The sequence below is a fragment of the Bombina bombina genome, chromosome 2 (assembly GCF_027579735.1).
Source record: "Bombina bombina isolate aBomBom1 chromosome 2, aBomBom1.pri, whole genome shotgun sequence".
NCBI classification, from domain to species: domain Eukaryota; kingdom Metazoa; phylum Chordata; class Amphibia; order Anura; family Bombinatoridae; genus Bombina; species Bombina bombina.
Window position 1 is genome coordinate 416,293,439 of NC_069500.1, and position 18,317 is coordinate 416,311,755.

Genomic DNA, 18,317 nt, shown 5'->3' on the forward strand with positions numbered 1-18,317 from the left:
TTTCGGAAGAAAACAAGGTTTGGTACGCAAAACAACCTTATCTGCATGGAACACCAGATAAGATGAATCACACTGCAAAGCAGACAATTCTGAAACTCTCCGAGCAGAAGAGATAGCTACCAAAAACAAAACCTTCCAAGATAATAACTTAATATCTATGGAATGTAAAGGTTCAAACGGAACTCCTTGAAGAACTGAAAGAACTAAATTAAGACTCCATGGAGGAGCCACAGGTTTATAGACAGGCTTGATTCTAACTAAAGCCTGTGCAAACGCCTGAACGTCTGGTACTGCTGCCAGTCGCTTGTGTAACAGGATAGACAGAGCAGATATCTGTCCCTTTAAGGAACTAGCTGACAATCCTTTCTCCAATCCTTCTTGGAGAAAAGACAAAATCCTGGGAATCCTAACTTTACTACACGAGTAACCCTTGGATTCACACCAACAAAGATATTTCCGCCATATCTTATGGTAAATTTTCCTGGTGACAGGCTTTCTGGCCTGGATTAAAGTATCAATAACTGAATCAGAGAACCCACGCTTAGCTAGAATTAAGCGTTCAATCTCCAAGCAGTCAGTTGCAGAGAAACTATATTTGGATGCTTGAATGGACCCTGTATTAGGAGATCCTGCCTCAATGGCAGCTTCCATGGTGGAACAGATGACATGTCCACTAGGTCTGCATACCAAGTCCTGCGTGGCCACGCAGGCGCTATCAAAATTACCGAAGCCTTCTCCGGTTTGATTCTGGCTACCAGCCGAGGGAGAAGTGGAAACGGTGGAAAGACATAAGCTAGACTGAAGGACCAAGGTGCTACTAGAGCATCTATCAATGCCGCCTTGGGGTCCCTGGACCTGGATCCGTAAAGAGGAAATTTTGAATTGACGGGACGCCATCAGATCCAATTCCGGAATGCCCCATAGCTGGGTCAGTTGAGCAAAAACCTCCGGGTGGAGTTCCCACTCCCCTGGGTGAAAAGTCTGACGACTCAGAAAATCCGCCTCCCAGTTGTCTACTCCTGGGATGTGAATTGCTGAAAGATGGCAGGAGTGATCCTCCGCCCATTTGATGATCTTGGTTACCTCTTTCATCGCTAGGGAACTCTTTGTTCCTCCCTGATGATTGATGTACGCCACAGTCATGTTGTCCGACTGAAATCTGATTAATTTGGCCTCCGCTAGTTGAGGCCATGCCTGGAGCGTGTTGAATATCGCTCTCAGTTCTAAAATGTTTATCGGGAGAAGAGATTCTTCCCGAGACCATAGGCCCTGAGCTTTCAGAGAGTCCCAGACCGCACCCCAGCCTTACAGACTGGCATCGGTCGTGACAATGATCCACTCCGGTCTGCGGAAGCACATTCCCTGAGACAGGTGATCCTGAGACAACCACCAGAGAAGAGAATCCCTGGTTTGCTGGTCCAGTTGAATTTGAGGAGACAAATCTGCATAATCCCCATTCCACTGTTTGAGCATGCACAGTTGCAGTGGTCCGAGATGAATTTGGGCAAAAGGAACCACGTCCATTGCCGCGACCATTAATCCGATTACCTCCATGCACTGAGCTACAGAAGGCCGAGGAATGGAACGAAGAACTCGGCAAGTAGTGAAAAACTTTGACTTCCTGACCTCCGGCAGAAATATTTTCATTTCTACCGAGTCTATTAGTGTTCCCAGGAAGGGAACCCTTGTGAGCGGGGACAGAAAACTTTTTTCTACGTTCACCTTCCACCCGTGAGACCTTAGAAACAATGTCCGTATGAGCCTTGGCTCTGAAAACACCACGCCTGTATTAAGATATTGTCTAGGTAAGGTGCTACTGCAATGCCCCGCGGCCTTAGTACCGCTAGAAGGGACCCCAGCACCTTTGTGAAAATTCTGGGAGCGGTGGCCAATCCGAAAGGAAGGGCCACGAACTGGTAATGCTTGTCCAGAAAGGCGAACCTTAGGAACTGATGATGATCTTTGTGGATAGGAATATGTAGGTACGCATCCTTTAGATCCACGGTAGTCATATATTGACCTTCCTGGATCATCAGTAAGATTGTCCGAATGGTTTCCATCTTGAATGATGGAACTCTGAGGAATTTGTTTAGAATTTTTAGATCTAGGATTGGCCTGAAAGTTCCTTCCTTTTTGGCAACCACAAACATGTTTGAGTAAAAGCCCAGTCCTTGTTCTGCAACTGGAACTGGGTGTATCACTCCCATCTTTAGAAGATCTTCTACACAGCGTAAGAACGCCTGTTTCTTTGTCTGGTCTGAAGACAAACGAGACACGTGGAACCTTCACCTTGGAGGAGAGTCCTTGAATTCTAGGAGATACCCCTGAGTAACAATTTCTAATGCCCAGGGATCTGGATCATCTCTTGCCTGAGCAAAGAGAGAAAGTCTGCCTCCTACTAGATCCGGTCCCGGATCGGGGGCTACACCCCTTCATGCTGTTTTGGTAGCAGCCGCAGGCTTCTTGGCCTGTTTACCCTTATTCCAGCCCTGCAAGGGTTTCCAGGTTGCTTTGGGCTGTGGCTATTAAACACATAGAACAGGGTCTATCTGTAGGCTCAGACATGTTAAACAGACTTTGACAGCACTCAAATACAATAAAAAACAATTTTTGCAAAAACGGTACTGTGCCTTTAAATAATAAAAAGCGCACACTTTTTTACTGAATATCAAAAAAAACATCCAATCTTTATGAAATTTTCACCATATGATCCTAATGCTTTGAAATGATTGCACAGTAAATTTCAAGACAATTAAACCCTTATTGCCCAAACCGGAGCAAATTAAAGCAGACCACCGGTTTAATAAGCTACAGCACCATGCCACAGTCTCTACTGTGGCCCTACCTTCCTTGGGGATTAGTTTTGGATGAAAATAAGCCTCTCTGGAGCCCTTCAATCAATCTCTGGGCTCTGCATGTGAAGCTGCATGAAGCTGTCTTGCAAAGGAACTGCGCAACTGAGGCGCGAAAATTAGGCCCCCTCCCTCATCACTCCGGAGTTGTGGGGCCTTCGCAAGCCAAAATAGGTGTCTAAAGATATGCCAGGGGTAATAAAACCCCAAAAAGTGTTCCAAACGTATTAAACACTTGTCTAAATATCAGATTATAGTAATAAAGTAATCGATTGCCCCATAACAGTGTCCACCAGTGATTTAAGCCCTTCAACTAAGCCATCCTTCTATACTGAGTCTCAGAAAATGGCTTACCTTCCCACATGGGGATTTCTGTCAGTCTTCTAGCATTACCAAGTCTTGTTAGAAAAAAAATAAGTGACTGAGCATACCTTAAGCAGTTAAGCCTTCAAACTGTTCCCCCCAACTGAAGTTCTCCGGTACTCAACAGTCCTGTGTGGGAACAGCAATGGATTTCAGTTACAACATGCTAAAATCTTTTTCCTCTCAGCAGAAATCTTCATCACTTTCTGCTTCAGAGTAAATAGTACAAACCGGCAATATTTTAAAATAACAAACTCTTGATTGAAGAAATAAAAACTACAAATCTAACACCACATTCACTTTACCCTCCCGTGGAGATGCTACTTGTTAGAGCGGCAAAGAGAATGACTGGGGGGGCGGAGCCTGAGGGGGAGCTATATGGACAGCTCTGCTGTGTGCTCTCTTTGCCACTTCCTGTAGGGAATGAGAATATCCCACAAGTAAGGATGAATCCTTGGACTGGATACACCAAGTAAGATAAATTACATTTAATGTTGAGAGAGTTCACTACAGCTGAGCTTTATCTTTTCAAGTGGGGAGATACACACAAACGGCATCATCAGATACTCACGATGTACACCATACTAGCGAGACACTGTATTCTAACAAAGTGGATTTCTAAACATCCCCCAAATATAGCACAATTTAAACACTTACTGATAAAACAACTGTATATAGAACAATATGACGTGAGGCTGGATGTGGTCCGAAGGCTGAGGCCTTTCGGGAAAAAATGGTGCCCTCTTATTAATATGTTCAACACAGACTTAAAAAGTCAGATCATGAGACCATTTCTTCAATCTGAGGTAATGCCCCAGCTTAATTTTCGTGGGAATGAATACTCCTTAGGGGATCAAAAGGGAAACTCATAATATGTGTCATTAGAAAGAAAAAAGCACTTACCTGCAGTCTAGCTGTCCGGCAGGAAGACAACTCACAAGGTGTGAAATAACACTCCTAACAAACTTGTGGAAAAAAGAAAAAACAGAGTAACCAACTCTGGCTTTCTATACTTAGGGCAGCAATATGTTAGGAAACAAAGTAAGCACCACCGTACAACTTCCTAACTGCTTAAAAGTCAACACTACTCTGCAGCAGAGATTGACATGCACTACGGGAAACAAAGTAAGCACCACCGTACAACTTCCTAACTGCTGAAAAGTCACCACTACTCTGCAGCAGAGATTGACCTACATTACAGCTATACCCAAATCCTTGCTTGCAGGGAAAACCAACCCTTATAAAGGATTTCATTTCTTCAGACACCAAACTTCACCTCCTCCATTGACAGAGGCAAAGAGAATGACTGGGGATTATGGGAAGAAAAGTGGTATTTAACAGCTTTGCTGTGGTGCTCTTTGCTGCCTCCTGCTGGAGAGGAGAGATATTCCTACTAGTAATTGACGTCGTGGACTCACCATATCTTAGGAAAGAAACTTTCCTTTAACCCCAGTAATTGTAGAAATAGAAGAATCCAGTTGATACCCAAACAATTTCTTTCCTTGGAAAGATAGATAATTTAGGTTTAGACACGTCAGCATACCAGGTTTTAAGCCATAGGGTTCTTCTGGTAAACATAGCTAGAGAAATGCTTTTAATATTAATTTCAATAATATGAAATAATGCATTGCAAATAAAGTTGTTTACATTTTGAAGTAAATTCAATAGATTAGAATATTCCAGTAAGTAGACGCAGCAGCTACGTTAGCAATAGATATAGCTGGTGTAAGTATATAGACAGTGTGTAAAAATGCAGTTCTTAGATAAGATTCAAGTTTTTTCTAAAGGGTCTTTAAAAGATGTACTGTCTTTTAGAGAAATAGTAGTGCGTATAGCCAGAGTGGAAATGGCCCCATCAACTTTGGGAACCGTTTACCATAAATAGGTTAGCAGCAGGTAGAGGATATAGTTTTTATAATCAGGTTTAGATTCTTCAATCCTAAAGTGACATACTTCCTTTAAAATAGAACAAATATGTTCAATTTTAAATAAAAAGGAGGAATTATCAGGTTCTACATCAGATGAGGGAGCCTCACTGTTAGAGGAATCCTGAGCGTTCAAAGATACTTCAGTATTTTGTAGGTTAGGGTGTATATTATAAGTAGAAAGTAAAATATGAACTGACCCTTTTCTCTTATTTGAAAACTAGTGCAGCTAGGGCTTTTGTGATGGTTGTAGTAATCAATTTGTTTTTATTGCTGTAGGTACCTGCATTTATCTGTAAGGAGGAGACAGTAGGTGTGTTAGTACACAGGAACATTAGATTGATCGGTACGCAATAAAAAAAAAAAAAATCTAAACATGAGTTACAAAAATGAGATTAAGAAGCTACTTCAGTTTCACAATAAGCACTTAGCTTTGGTAGAAAGGTGTTAAGTAGACTCAGTCCCTATGGTAAATATAGGGACAGATGGTGCTGCCCCATTATTGCAAAAAAATTTGGAAAATGAATGCAATAATTACTATTATAACCCCCTTAAGGCAACCTGTTTTGCCAAAAGGAAAAAAATATGCCCCCTTTATGTAGCATTGCAAGGATGTTAAAATCGCTAAGCAAATGCAGCCTATATAAGTAGTAGCTTTCAGTGTGCATAATTTTTAGACTTAATTTGAAAAATAAAATGGGGCGCTAGTGTTCGGCGTGTGCCCATTGTTGACGCGCACTTGTTAGTCCGACCTACACGTTCTATGACGCACTGTAAGTTGTCAAAGACTGGCGTCATTTGTGATGTGCTTTTCTGACTAATTTTAAGGGCCTGTGCTATGGTGCGCTAAGTTGACAAGCATAGGCAGTATCTGTTTCAAAGGCTTTGCGTCAAGATTGACCCGTGCTTCCTGCATGTACTGTATTATGGCACAGAAAACCGACAAGCATATTATGCGTCTGATATGACGCACGGATTTGAAAAAATGTTTGTGCGAAAAACAAGCAAGTGAATAGTAAGTAGCTGTCCCAGGGCCATATATACACATACATATATAGATAAACTTTGAAACATTTAAAAGTGCCCATAAACATAGCTAAGAGTGTCTATTTAAAAAATATACTTACCGATAGACAAATCGTCCAAACCAGTACTAAAACATATCAGCTGAGGTAATGGAATAGTAACGTCGATCTGTAAAGGGAGGCATAAGACTAGTCCCTGCGACTGAATTTTAAGAGAGCCTATGAAGGAATTCCCATGAGGCGAACATATTGTATCATAGGGCAGGACTCCAATCACATCCCTCTGACAAGCACTGTACTCTAAGGGGAACTGGGCTTCAATATGCACTGAAGCGCCTTTTACTAAATAAGTCAAGCATATCATTATGCTTTTCCACCTCCAACGGAGGCAAAGTAAAAACTAAGATGAGTGAGGTGGGGAACTGTTTTATAGGCTTTTGGAGTTTGAGATATACATTCCTACCAGGAGGGGCCAAAGTTTCTCAAACATAAAATGTTGTATACTCTCGCCACCTATATGAAAGAAAATTTAATGTATCTGAATCATAAAAGAAACCTTTTGGGTTTCAGGTCCCTTTAAATAGTAAAACCAGCACATTTAAAATTATTAAAAATTATATTGTGAAACCCCCATATTATACACAAGATTTTCATCAAAACATAAGGCCTATGTATAAAAAGCTTAAAAGGAACTTCTTACTGACCTTATGTAAAAAAAACAACAACAAAAAAAAAACAGATGTGATGCAGTGTCAGAAATAAAGTATAAATTATTCACTAGGGCAATAATATATAAAACAGTGCTAGCTTTAAAGGGACACAACACCTGTCTTCTAATAATCCCTTAAACCTACATTTTCTTATTAGTAAAAATAAAATAATCACTGTTTCTATTTTATTTATTCCTCTTACCCCAAACTGTTGAAGGAAATTGCTTTGAAGTACAATGTTGATGCAGTGCTTAATTTCCTATCTAAGCTGCCATATTGTAACATGCGTTTCAGGGGCACAGCAGTCACATGCTCATTATGCTGTCACATGACACACAGCATATTACTTAGAGAATCACATCTGGCTGCAGCGTGAGCTGCAGCCTCTAAACATACATGTTTATGTGTCACTCTCAGTATAAATGTATTAGCTTTCCCTATCTAACACACATGCAGTATAATTGAAAAATGCTTTATAAGAACTGTTTGTTTTTAACATCCCCCACAGTTTTGCTCTTCAAACTGCCCACAAGTTTTATACTCTAAGCAAAAGCCGTTTCCAGTGCACGGCTTCAGGGCAGGCACTATTGTCGTAAATCATTTGTAAGCTGAAGCTCCGTGAGGGAGAGAGGGAGGCTCTCAGAGTCAGACACGCTGGATATACTGATATACTCCGTGCAGAGCAGATTTCTGCTTCTTGTGATCTCTCCTGCTTATGTACCAGCTAATGTGATCAGTTAGTAATGATTGTCTGTTTTATTTACCAGTGTGATCTGCTCCTGTAACACCCTCTGATGATCACACACAGAGTTCTGCTCTAGTGACAGTGTCTTGGCAGAGGGTGTGACAACAGCAGATCACACTGCAAAATAAAACCAGATGATCATTACTAACTGATCACATTAGCTGGTACATAAGCAGGAGAGGTCATAAGAAGCAAAAATCTTCTGCATGGATTATATCAGTATATCCAGCGTGTCTGAGAGCCTCCCCCTCCCTCTCTCCCTCACGGAGCTTACAAATGATTTACGACAATAGTGCCTGAAGTTCACTGGAAACGACTTTTGCTTAGAGCATAAACTTGTGGGCAGTTTGAAGAGTAAAACTGTGGGGGGTGTTAAAAACAAACAGTGCTTATAAAGAATTTTATTTCAATTGTTCTGCATAATATGTGTATTAGATGGGGAAAGCTAATACATTTATACTGTGAGTGACAAAAAATAAGTATCTTCAGACACTGCAGCTCACACACTGCAAACATATGTGATTCTCTAAGTATGTGCAAAAAATATGCTGTGTGTCATGTGACTGCTGTGCCCCTGTAAGGTATGTTACAATATGGCAGCTTACATAGTAGAATCAAGCACTGGATCAACACTGTACTTCAAAACAATCTTTGTCAACTGTTTGGGGTAAGAGGAACAGATAAAATAGACAGCAGTGATTATTTTATTTTTATTAATAAGAAAAAGTAGGTTTTAGCATTTTTCATCAGATGTTAAATGTCCCTTTAAGATGTGGTCTCAGAGTTTATTTAAAGAGAAATTCTAGTATAAAAATAAAACTTTGTTTAAAAAAAACAGAATTTATGTTTACCTGATAAATTACTTTCTCCAACGGTGTGTCCGGTCCACGGCGTCATCCTTACTTGTGGGATATTCTCCTCCCCAACAGGAAATGGCAAAGAGCCCAGCAAAGCTGGTCACATGATCCCTCCTAGGCTCCGCCTACCCCAGTCATTCGACCGACGTTAAGGAGGAATATTTGCATAGGAGAAACCATATGATACCGTGGTGACTGTAGTTAAAGAAAATAAATTATCAGACCTGATTAAAAAACCAGGGCGGGCCGTGGACCGGACACACCGTTGGAGAAAGTAATTTATCAGGTAAACATAAATTCTGTTTTCTCCAACATAGGTGTGTCCGGTCCACGGCGTCATCCTTACTTGTGGGAACCAATACCAAAGCTTTAGGACACGGATGAAGGGAGGGAGCAAATCAGGTCACCTAAATGGAAGGCACCACGGCTTGCAAAACCTTTCTCCCAAAAATAGCCTCAGAAGAAGCAAAAGTATCAAACTTGTAAAATTTGGTAAAAGTGTGCAGTGAAGACCAAGTCGCTACATATCTGATCAACAGAAGCCTCGTTCTTGAAGGCCCATGTGGAAGCCACAGCCCTAGTGGAATGAGCTGTGATTCTTTCAGGAGGCTGCCGTCCGGCAGTCACATAAGCCAATCTGATGATGCTTTTAATCCAAAAAGAGAGAGAGGTAGAAGTTGCTTTTTGACCTCTCCTTTTACCAGAATAAACAACAAACAAGGAAGATGTTTGTCTAAAATCCTTTGTAGCATCTAAATAGAATTTTAGAGCGCGAACAACATCCAAATTGTGCAACAAACGTTCCTTCTTCGAAACTGGTTTCGGACACAAAGAAGGCACGACTATCTCCTGGTTAATGTTTTTGTTAGAAACAACTTTTGGAAGAAAACCAGGTTTAGTACGTAAGACCACCATATCTGCATGGAACACCAGATAAGGAGGAGAACACTGCAGAGCAGATAATTCTGAAACTCTTCTAGCAGAAGAAATTGCAACCAAAAACAAAACTTTCCAAGATAATAACTTAATATCAACGGAATGTAAGGGTTCAAACGGAACCCCCTGAAGAACTGAAAGAACTAAGTTGAGACTCCAAGGAGGAGTCAAAGGTTTGTAAACAGGCTTGAACATCTGGCACAGCTGCCAGCTTTTTGTGAAGTAACACAGACAAGGCAGAAATCTGTCCCTTCAAGGAACTTGCAGATAATCCTTTCTCCAGTCCTTCTTGAAGAAAGGATAGAATCTTAGGAATCTTTACCTTGTCCCAAGGGAATCCTTTAGATTCACACCAACAGATATATTTTTTCCATATTTTGTGGTAAATTTTTCTAGTTACAGGCTTTCTGGCCTGAACAAGAGTATCAATAACAGAATCTGAGAACCCTCGTTTTGATAAGATCAAGCGTTCAATCTCCAAGCAGTCAGCTGGAGTGAGACCAGATTCGGATGTTCGAACGGACCTTGAACAAGAAGGTCTCGTCTCAAAGGTAGCTTCCATGGTGGAGCCGATGACATATTCACCAGATCTGCATACCAAGTCCTGCGTGGCCACGCAGGAGCTATCAAGATCACCGACGCCCTCTCCTGATTGATCCTGGCTACCAGCCTGGGGATGAGAGGGAACGGCGGGAATATATAAGCTAGTTTGAAGGTCCAAGGTGCTACTAGTGCATCTACTAGAGTCGCCTTGGGATCCCTGGATCTGGACCCGTAGCAAGGAACCTTGAAGTTCTGACGAGAGGCCATCAGATCCATGTCTGGAATGCCCCACAGTTGAGTAATTTGGGCAAAGATTTCCGGATGGAGTTCCCACTCCCCCGGATGTAAAGTCTGACGACTCAGAAAATCCGCTTCCCAATTTTCCACTCCTGGGAAGTGGATTGCAGACAGGTGGCAGGAGTGAGTCTCCGCCCATTGAATGATTTTGGTCACTTCTTCCATCGCCAGGGAACTCCTTGTTCCCCCCTGATGGTTGATGTACGCAACAGTCGTCATGTTGTCTGATTGAAACCGTATGAACTTGGCCTTTGCTAGCTGAGGCCAAGCCTTGAGAGCATTGAATATCGCTCTCAGTTCCAGAATATTTATCGGTAGAAGAGATTCTTCCCGAGACCAAAGACCCTGAGCTTTCAGGGGTCCCCAGACCGCGCCCCAGCCCATCAGACTGGAATATTTATCGGTAGAAGAGATTCTTCCCGAGACCAAAGACCCTGAGCTTTCAGGGGTCCCCAGACCGCGCCCCAGCCCATCAGACTGGCGTCGGTCGTGACAATGACCCACTCTGGTCTGCGGAAGGTCATCCCTTGTGACAGGTTGTCCAGGGACAGCCACCAACGGAGTGAGTCTCTGGACCTCTGATTTACTTGTATCTTCGGAGACAAGTCTGTATAGTCCCCATTCCACTGACTGAGCATGCACAGTTGTAATGGTCTTAGATGAATGCGCGCAAAAGGAACTATGTCCATTGCCGCTACCATCAAACCTATTACTTCCATGCACTGCGCTATGGAAGGAAGAGGAACGGAATGAAGTGTTTGACAAGAGTTTAGAAGTTTTGTTTTTCTGGCCTCTGTCAGAAAAATCCTCATTTCTAAGGAGTCTATTATTGTTCCCAAGAAGGGAACCCTTGTCGACGGAGATAGAGAACTCTTTTCCACGTTCACTTTCCATCCGTGAGATCTGAGAAAGGCCAGGACTATGTCCGTGTGAGCCTTTGCTTGAGGAAGGGACGACGCTTGAATCAGAATGTCGTCCAAGTAAGGAACTACTGCAATGCCCCTTGGTCTTAGTACCGCTAGAAGGGACCCTAGTACCTTTGTGAAAATCCTTGGAGCAGTGGCTAATCCGAAAGGAAGCGCCACGAACTGGTAATGCTTGTCCAGGAATGCGAACCTTAGGAACCGATGATGTTCCTTGTGGATAGGAATATGTAGATACGCATCCTTTAAATCCACCGTGGTCATGAATTGACCTTCCTGGATGGAAGGAAGAATTGTTCGAATGGTTTCCATTTTGAACGATGGAACCTTGAGAAACTTGTTTAAGATCTTGAGATCTAAGATTGGTCTGAACGTTCCCTCTTTTTTGGGAACTATGAACAGATTGGAGTAGAACCCCATCCCTTGTTCTCCTAATGGAACAGGATGAATCACTCCCATTTTTAACAGGTCTTCTACACAATGTAATAATGCCTGTCTCTTTATGTGGTCTGAAGACAATTGAGACCTGTGGAACCTCCCCCTTGGGGGAAGCCCCTTGAATTCCAGAAGATAACCTTGGGAGACTATTTCTAGTGCCCAAGGATCCAGAACATCTCTTGCCCAAGCCTGAGCGAAGAGAGAGAGTCTGCCCCCACCAGATCCGGTCCCGGATCGGGGGCCAACATTTCATGCTGTCTTGGTAGCAGTGGCAGGTTTCTTGGCCTGCTTTCCCTTGTTCCAGCCTTGCATTGGTCTCCAGGCTGGCTTGGCTTGAGAAGTAATACCCTCTTGCTTAGAGGACGTAGCACTTGGGGCTGGTCCGTTTCTACGAAAGGGACGAAAATTAGGTTTATTTTTGGCCTTGAAAGACCTATCCTGAGGAAGGGCGTGGCCCTTACCCCCAGTGATATCAGAGATAATCTCTTTCAAGTCAGGGCCAAACAGCGTTTTCCCCTTGAAAGGAATGTTAAGTAGTTTGTTCTTGGAAGACGCATCCGCTGACCAAGATTTCAACCAAAGCGCTCTGCGCGCCACAATAGCAAACCCAGAATTTTTCGCCGCTAACCTAGCCAATTGCAAAGTGGCGTCTAGGGTGAAAGAATTAGCCAATTTGAGAGCACGGATTCTGTCCATAATCTCCTCATAAGGAGGAGAATCACTATCGATCGCCTTTACTAGCTCATCGAACCAGAAACACGCGGCTGTAGTGACAGGGACAATGCATGAAATTGGTTGTAGAAGGTAACCTTGCTGAACAAACATCTTTTTAAGCAAACCTTCTAATTTTTTATCCATAGGATCTTTGAAAGCACAACTATCTTCTATGGGTATAGTGGTGCGTTTGTTTAAAGTAGAAACCGCTCCCTCGACCTTGGGGACTGTCTGCCATAAGTCCTTTCTGGGGTCGACCATAGGAAACAATTTTTTAAATATGGGGGGAGGGACGAAAGGTATACCGGGCCTTTCCCATTCTTTATTTACAATGTCCGCCACCCGCTTGGGTATAGGAAAAGCTTCTGGGAGCCCCGGGACCTCTAGGAACTTGTCCATTTTACATAGTTTCTCTGGGATGATCAAATTCTCACAATCATCCAGAGTGGATAATACCTCCTTAAGCAGAGCGCGGAGATGTTCCAACTTAAATTTAAATGTAATCACATCGGGTTCAGCTTGATGAGAAATTTTCCCTGAATCTGAAATTTCTCCCTCAGACAAAACCTCCCTGGCCCCCTCAGACTGGTGTAGGGGCATTTCAGAACCATTATCATCAGCGTCCTCATGCTCTTCAGTATCTAAAACAGAGCAGTCGCGCTTACGCTGATAAGTGGGCATTTTGGCTAAAATGTTTTTGATAGAATTATCCATTACAGCCGTTAATTGTTGCATAGTAAGGAGTATTGGCGCGCTAGATGTACTAGGGGCCTCCTGAGTGGGCAAGACTGGTGTAGACGAAGGAGGGAATGATGCAGTACCATGCTTACTCCCCTCACTTGAGGAATCATCTTGGGCATCATTTTCAGTGTCACATAAATCACATCTATTTAAATGAGAAGGAACCTTGGCTTCCCCACATTCAGAACACAGTCTATCTGATAGTTCAGACATGTTAAACAGGCATAAACTTGAGAACAAAGTACAAAAAATGTTTTAAAATAAAACCGTTACTGTCACTTTAAATTTTAAACTGAACACACTTTAATACTGCAATAGCGAAAAAGTATGAAGGAATTGTTCAAAATTCACCAAAATTTCACCACAGTGTCTTAAAGCCTTAAAAGTATTGCACACCAAATTTGGAAGCTTTAACCCTTAAAATAACGGAACCGGAGCCGTTTTTATCTTTAACCCCTTTACAGTCCCTGGTATCTGCTTTGCTGAGACCCAACCAAGCCCAAAGGGGAATACGATACCAAATGACGCCTTCAGAAAGTCTTTTCTATGTATCAGAGCTCCTCACACATGCGACTGCATGTCATGCGTCTCAAAAACAAGTGCGCAATACCGGCGCGAAAATGAGGCTCTGCCTATGATTAGGGAAAGCCCCTAGAGAATAAGGTGTCTAAAACAGTGCCTGCCGATATTATTTTACAAAAAATACCCAGATTAAATGATTCCTCAAGGCTAAATATGTGTATATATGAATCGATTTAGCCCAGAAAATGTCTACAGTCTTAATAAGCCCTTGTGAAGCCCTTATTTACTGTCTGAATAAAAATGGCTTACCGGATCCCATAGGGAAAATGACAGCTTCCAGCATTACATCGTCTTGTTAGAATGTGTCATACCTCAAGCAGCAAAAGACTGCTCACTGTTCCCCCAACTGAAGTTAATTCCTCTCAACAGTCCTGTGTGGAACAGCCATGGATTTTAGTAACGGTTGCTAAAATCATTTTCCTCTTACAAACAGAAATCTTCATCTCTTTTCTGTTTCAGAGTAAATAGTACATACCAGCACTATTTTAAAATAACAAACTCTTGATTGAATAATAAAAACTACAGTTAAACACTAAAAAACTCTAAGCCATCTCCGTGGAGATGTTGCCTGTACAACGGCAAAGAGAATGACTGGGGTAGGCGGAGCCTAGGAGGGATCATGTGACCAGCTTTGCTGGGCTCTTTGCCATTTCCTGTTGGGGAGGAGAATATCCCACAAGTAAGGATGACGCCGTGGACCGGACACACCTATGTTGGAGAAAACAGCAATATATAAAACAGTGCTAGCTTTAAGATGTGGTCTCAGAGTTTATTTAAAGAGAAATTTTAGTATAAAAATAAAATATAAAAAAAAAAAAACAACCTCAATAACAGGGTTAACACAATGTTAAATAAAGTTGTGCTGATGTGACACTCCAGATGAGGATACAACCAGTGAACCAATTAGGAGGAAGCATTTAGGAGTTTGCTCCAGCAGAGTGGGGTGTTCCAGGATTGCAATTTTTGACCACATACTTAACCTCGTTTAAGGGCATTATACACACAAAAGGAAATTAAAGCAATATACCTAATCAAAAAAGTGAGTCAAATACATATGGTTTGTGATGTGTAATCCTTGTTTGTATGAAATGTTTACCTTGGAGTTTAACATTATCTCTGGCGCTCGGTACCAACGAGTAGCAACATACTCTGTGAGAAAGCCAGTGTGATCATGGTCTGGATCTGCAACGCGGGCCAATCCAAAATCACAGATCTATTCAGAGGAAGAAACCCATATACAGTATCATATTGGTGAAGTAATGAAACATATTTAAAATACAATTTTAATAATGCCCCCCCCCCAACCCACACAAAAAAAAAACAGGATCAGAGGTAAGTGTCTACATTAATTTAATCTATGGCAACCAAGTACAGAAATAAACTATAGTGATAAATTATTCTTCCATCCAGGTCTAGCGCACGCACTCCGGCTGTGTCATTCATGTTCCTTTGCAGGCACTATATAAAACAGACTACATGCTGCCACGTTGTGAGCAGAAAAGCAGGGGTATTTGTTTGGTCTAGTGTGGAAGTCATTTGCATTTACTACTAGCTGCCAATGGCTTAATCATTTGTGTGTAAATGGATGTGAAGGTGTTTAAGTAATTAACCAGTGTTTTGTCAATAAAACTCATTAGTAATATAAAGGCACGGCATGTATATTTTAGATTCAGGCTTACTAAATTATTTTCTTGACACTAGATTGTGTGTGTGTCCCAAAAAAGACACAAATAGCAAAAACCAAAAAACAATTTAAGTAAGAATTTACCTAAAAAATATTCATTTCTTTCATAGTGGCAAGAGTCCATGAGCTAGTGACGTATTGGATATACATTCCTACCAGAAGGGGGCAAAGTTTTCCAAACCTCAAAATGCCTATAAATACACCTCCCACCATACACATACCTCAGTTTTAACGTATAGCCAAGTAGTGGTGTAAAAAGGAATAAAAAAGCATACAAAAAGAGGAACTAGAAAAATGTGCTTTTATAATAAAAAAAAAAAAAAAACACCACCAAAAAATAGAATGGGCCTCATGGACTCCTGCCACTATGAAAAATGAATCAGGTAAGTTTACATAAATTATGTTGTTTTCTTTCATGTAAGTGGCAAGAGTCAATGAGCTAGTGACGTATGGGATAGAATACCCAAGATGTGGAAATCCGGAGTCACTAGGGAGGGATAAAAACATAATTTATGCTTACCTGATAAATGTATTTCTCTTGTAGTGTATCCAGTCCACGGATCATCCATTACTTGTGGGATATTCTCCTTCCCAAAAGGAAGTTGCAAGAGGATCACCCACAGCAGAGCTGCTATATAGCCTCCTCCCCTCACTGCCATATCCAGTCATTCGACCGAAACAAGACGAGAAAGGAGAAACCATAGGGTGCACTGGTGACTGTAGTTTAATTAAAATTTAGACCTGCCTTAAAAGGACAGGGCGGGCCGTGGACTGGATACACTACAAGAGAAATAAATTTATCAGGTAAGCATAAATTATGTTTTCTTTTGTTAAGTGTATCCAGTCCACGGATCATCCATTACTTGTGGGATACCAATACCAAAGCTAAAGTACACGGATGATGGGAGGGACAAGGCAGGATTAAGCGGAAGGAACCACTGCCTGAAGAACCTCTCTCCCAAACACAGCCTCCGAAGAAGCAAAGTATCAAATTTGTAAAACTTTGAAAAAGTGTGAAGCGAAGACCAAGTCGCAGCCTTGCAAATCTGTTCAACAGAGGACTCATTTTTGAAGGCCCAGGTTGAAGCCACAGCTCTAGTACAATGAGCTGCAATCCTTTTAGGGGGCTGCTGTCCAGCAGTCTCATATGCTAGGCGTATTATGCTCCGAAGCCAAAAGGAAAGAGGTTGCCGAAGCTTTTTGACTTCTCTGTCCAGAGTAAACGACAAACAGGAAAGATGTTTGACGAAAATCCTTAGTAGCTTGTAAGTAAAACTTCAAGGCACGGACTACGTCCAGATTATGTAAAAGACGTTCCTTCTTTGAAGAAGGATTAGGGCACAACGATGGAACAACAATCTCTTGATTGATATTCTTGTTAGAAACCACCTTAGGTAAAAACCCAGGTTTGGTACGCAGAACTACCTTATCTGCATGAAAAATCGGATAAGGAGAATCACATTGTAAGGCAGATAGCTCAGAGACTCTCCGAGCCGAGGAAAAAGCCATCAAAAACAGAACTTTCCAAGATAAAAGTTTAATATCAATGGAATGAAGGGGTTCAAACGGAACTCCTTGAAGAACCTTAAGAACCAAGTTTAAGCTCCACGGGGGAGCAACAGGTTTAAACACAGGCTTAATTCTAACCAAAGCCTGGCAAAATGCCTTGACGTCTGGAACCTCTGCCAGACGCTTGTGCAAAAGAATAGACAGAGCAGAAATCTGTCCCTTTAAGGAACTAGATGATAATCCTTTGTCCAAGCCCTCTTGGAGAAAACAGAATTTATGTTTACCTGATAAATTACTTTCTCCAACGGTGTGTCCGGTCCACGGCGTCATCCTTACTTGTGGGATATTCTCTTCCCCAACAGGAAATGGCAAAGAGCCCAGCAAAGCTGGTCACATGATCCCTCCTAGGCTCCGCCTACCCCAGTCATTCGACCGACGTTAAGGAGGAATATTTGCATAGGAGAAACCATATGGTACCGTGGTGACTGTAGTTAAAGAAAATAAATTATCAGACCTGATTAAAAAAACCAGTGCGGGCCGTGGACCGGACACACCGTTGGAGAAAGTAATTTATCAGGTAAACATAAATTCTGTTTTCTCCAACATAGGTGTGTCCGGTCCACGGCGTCATCCTTACTTGTGGGAACCAATACCAAAGCTTTAGGACACGGATGAAGGGAGGGAGCAAATCAGGTCACCTAAATGGAAGGCACCACGGCTTGCAAAACCTTTCTCCCAAAAATAGCCTCAGAAGAAGCAAAAGTATCAAACTTGTAAAATTTGGTAAAAGTGTGCAGTGAAGACCAAGTCGCTGCCCTACATATCTGATCAACAGAAGCCTCGTTCTTGAAGGCCCATGTGGAAGCCACAGCCCTAGTGGAATGAGCTGTGATTCTTTCGGGAGGCTGCCGTCCGGCAGTCTCGTAAGCCAATCTGATGATGCTTTTAATCCAAAAAGAGAGAGAGGTAGAAGTTGCTTTTTGACCTCTCCTTTTACCGGAATAAACAACAAACAAGGAAGATGTTTGTCTAAAATCCTTTGTAGCATCTAAATAGAATTTTAGAGCGCGAACAACATCCAAATTGTGCAACAAACGTTCCTTCTTTGAAACTGGTTTCGGACACAGAGAAGGTACGATAATCTCCTGGTTAATGTTTTTGTTAGAAACAACTTTTGGAAGAAAACCAGGTTTAGTACGTAAAACCACCTTATCTGCATGGAACACCAGATAAGGAGGAGAACACTGCAGAGCAGATAATTCTGAAACTCTTCTGGCAGAAGAAATTGCAACTAAAAACAAAACTTTCCAAGATAATAACTTAATATCAACGGAATGCAAGGGTTCAAACGGAACCCCCTGAAGAACTGAAAGAACTAAATTGAGACTCCAAGGAGGAGTCAAAGGTTTGTAAACAGGCTTAATTCTAACCAGAGCCTGAACAAAGGCTTGAACATCTGGCACAGCAGCCAGT

The 18,317-nt window shown here is 42.0% G+C and overlaps 1 protein-coding gene across 1 annotated transcript in view; it reads right to left on the bottom strand.

Annotated features, from left to right (window-relative positions):
* The window catches only part of MAPK1 (mitogen-activated protein kinase 1), a gene marked incomplete in the record, with an annotated part of 532,868 nt that overhangs the window by 230,648 nt on the left and 283,903 nt on the right, over nucleotides 1-18,317 (bottom strand). The window contains 1 exon segment of the mRNA XM_053701940.1: nucleotides 14,748-14,864. Within this exon segment, the coding sequence (XP_053557915.1) occupies nucleotides 14,748-14,864 (117 nt within the window).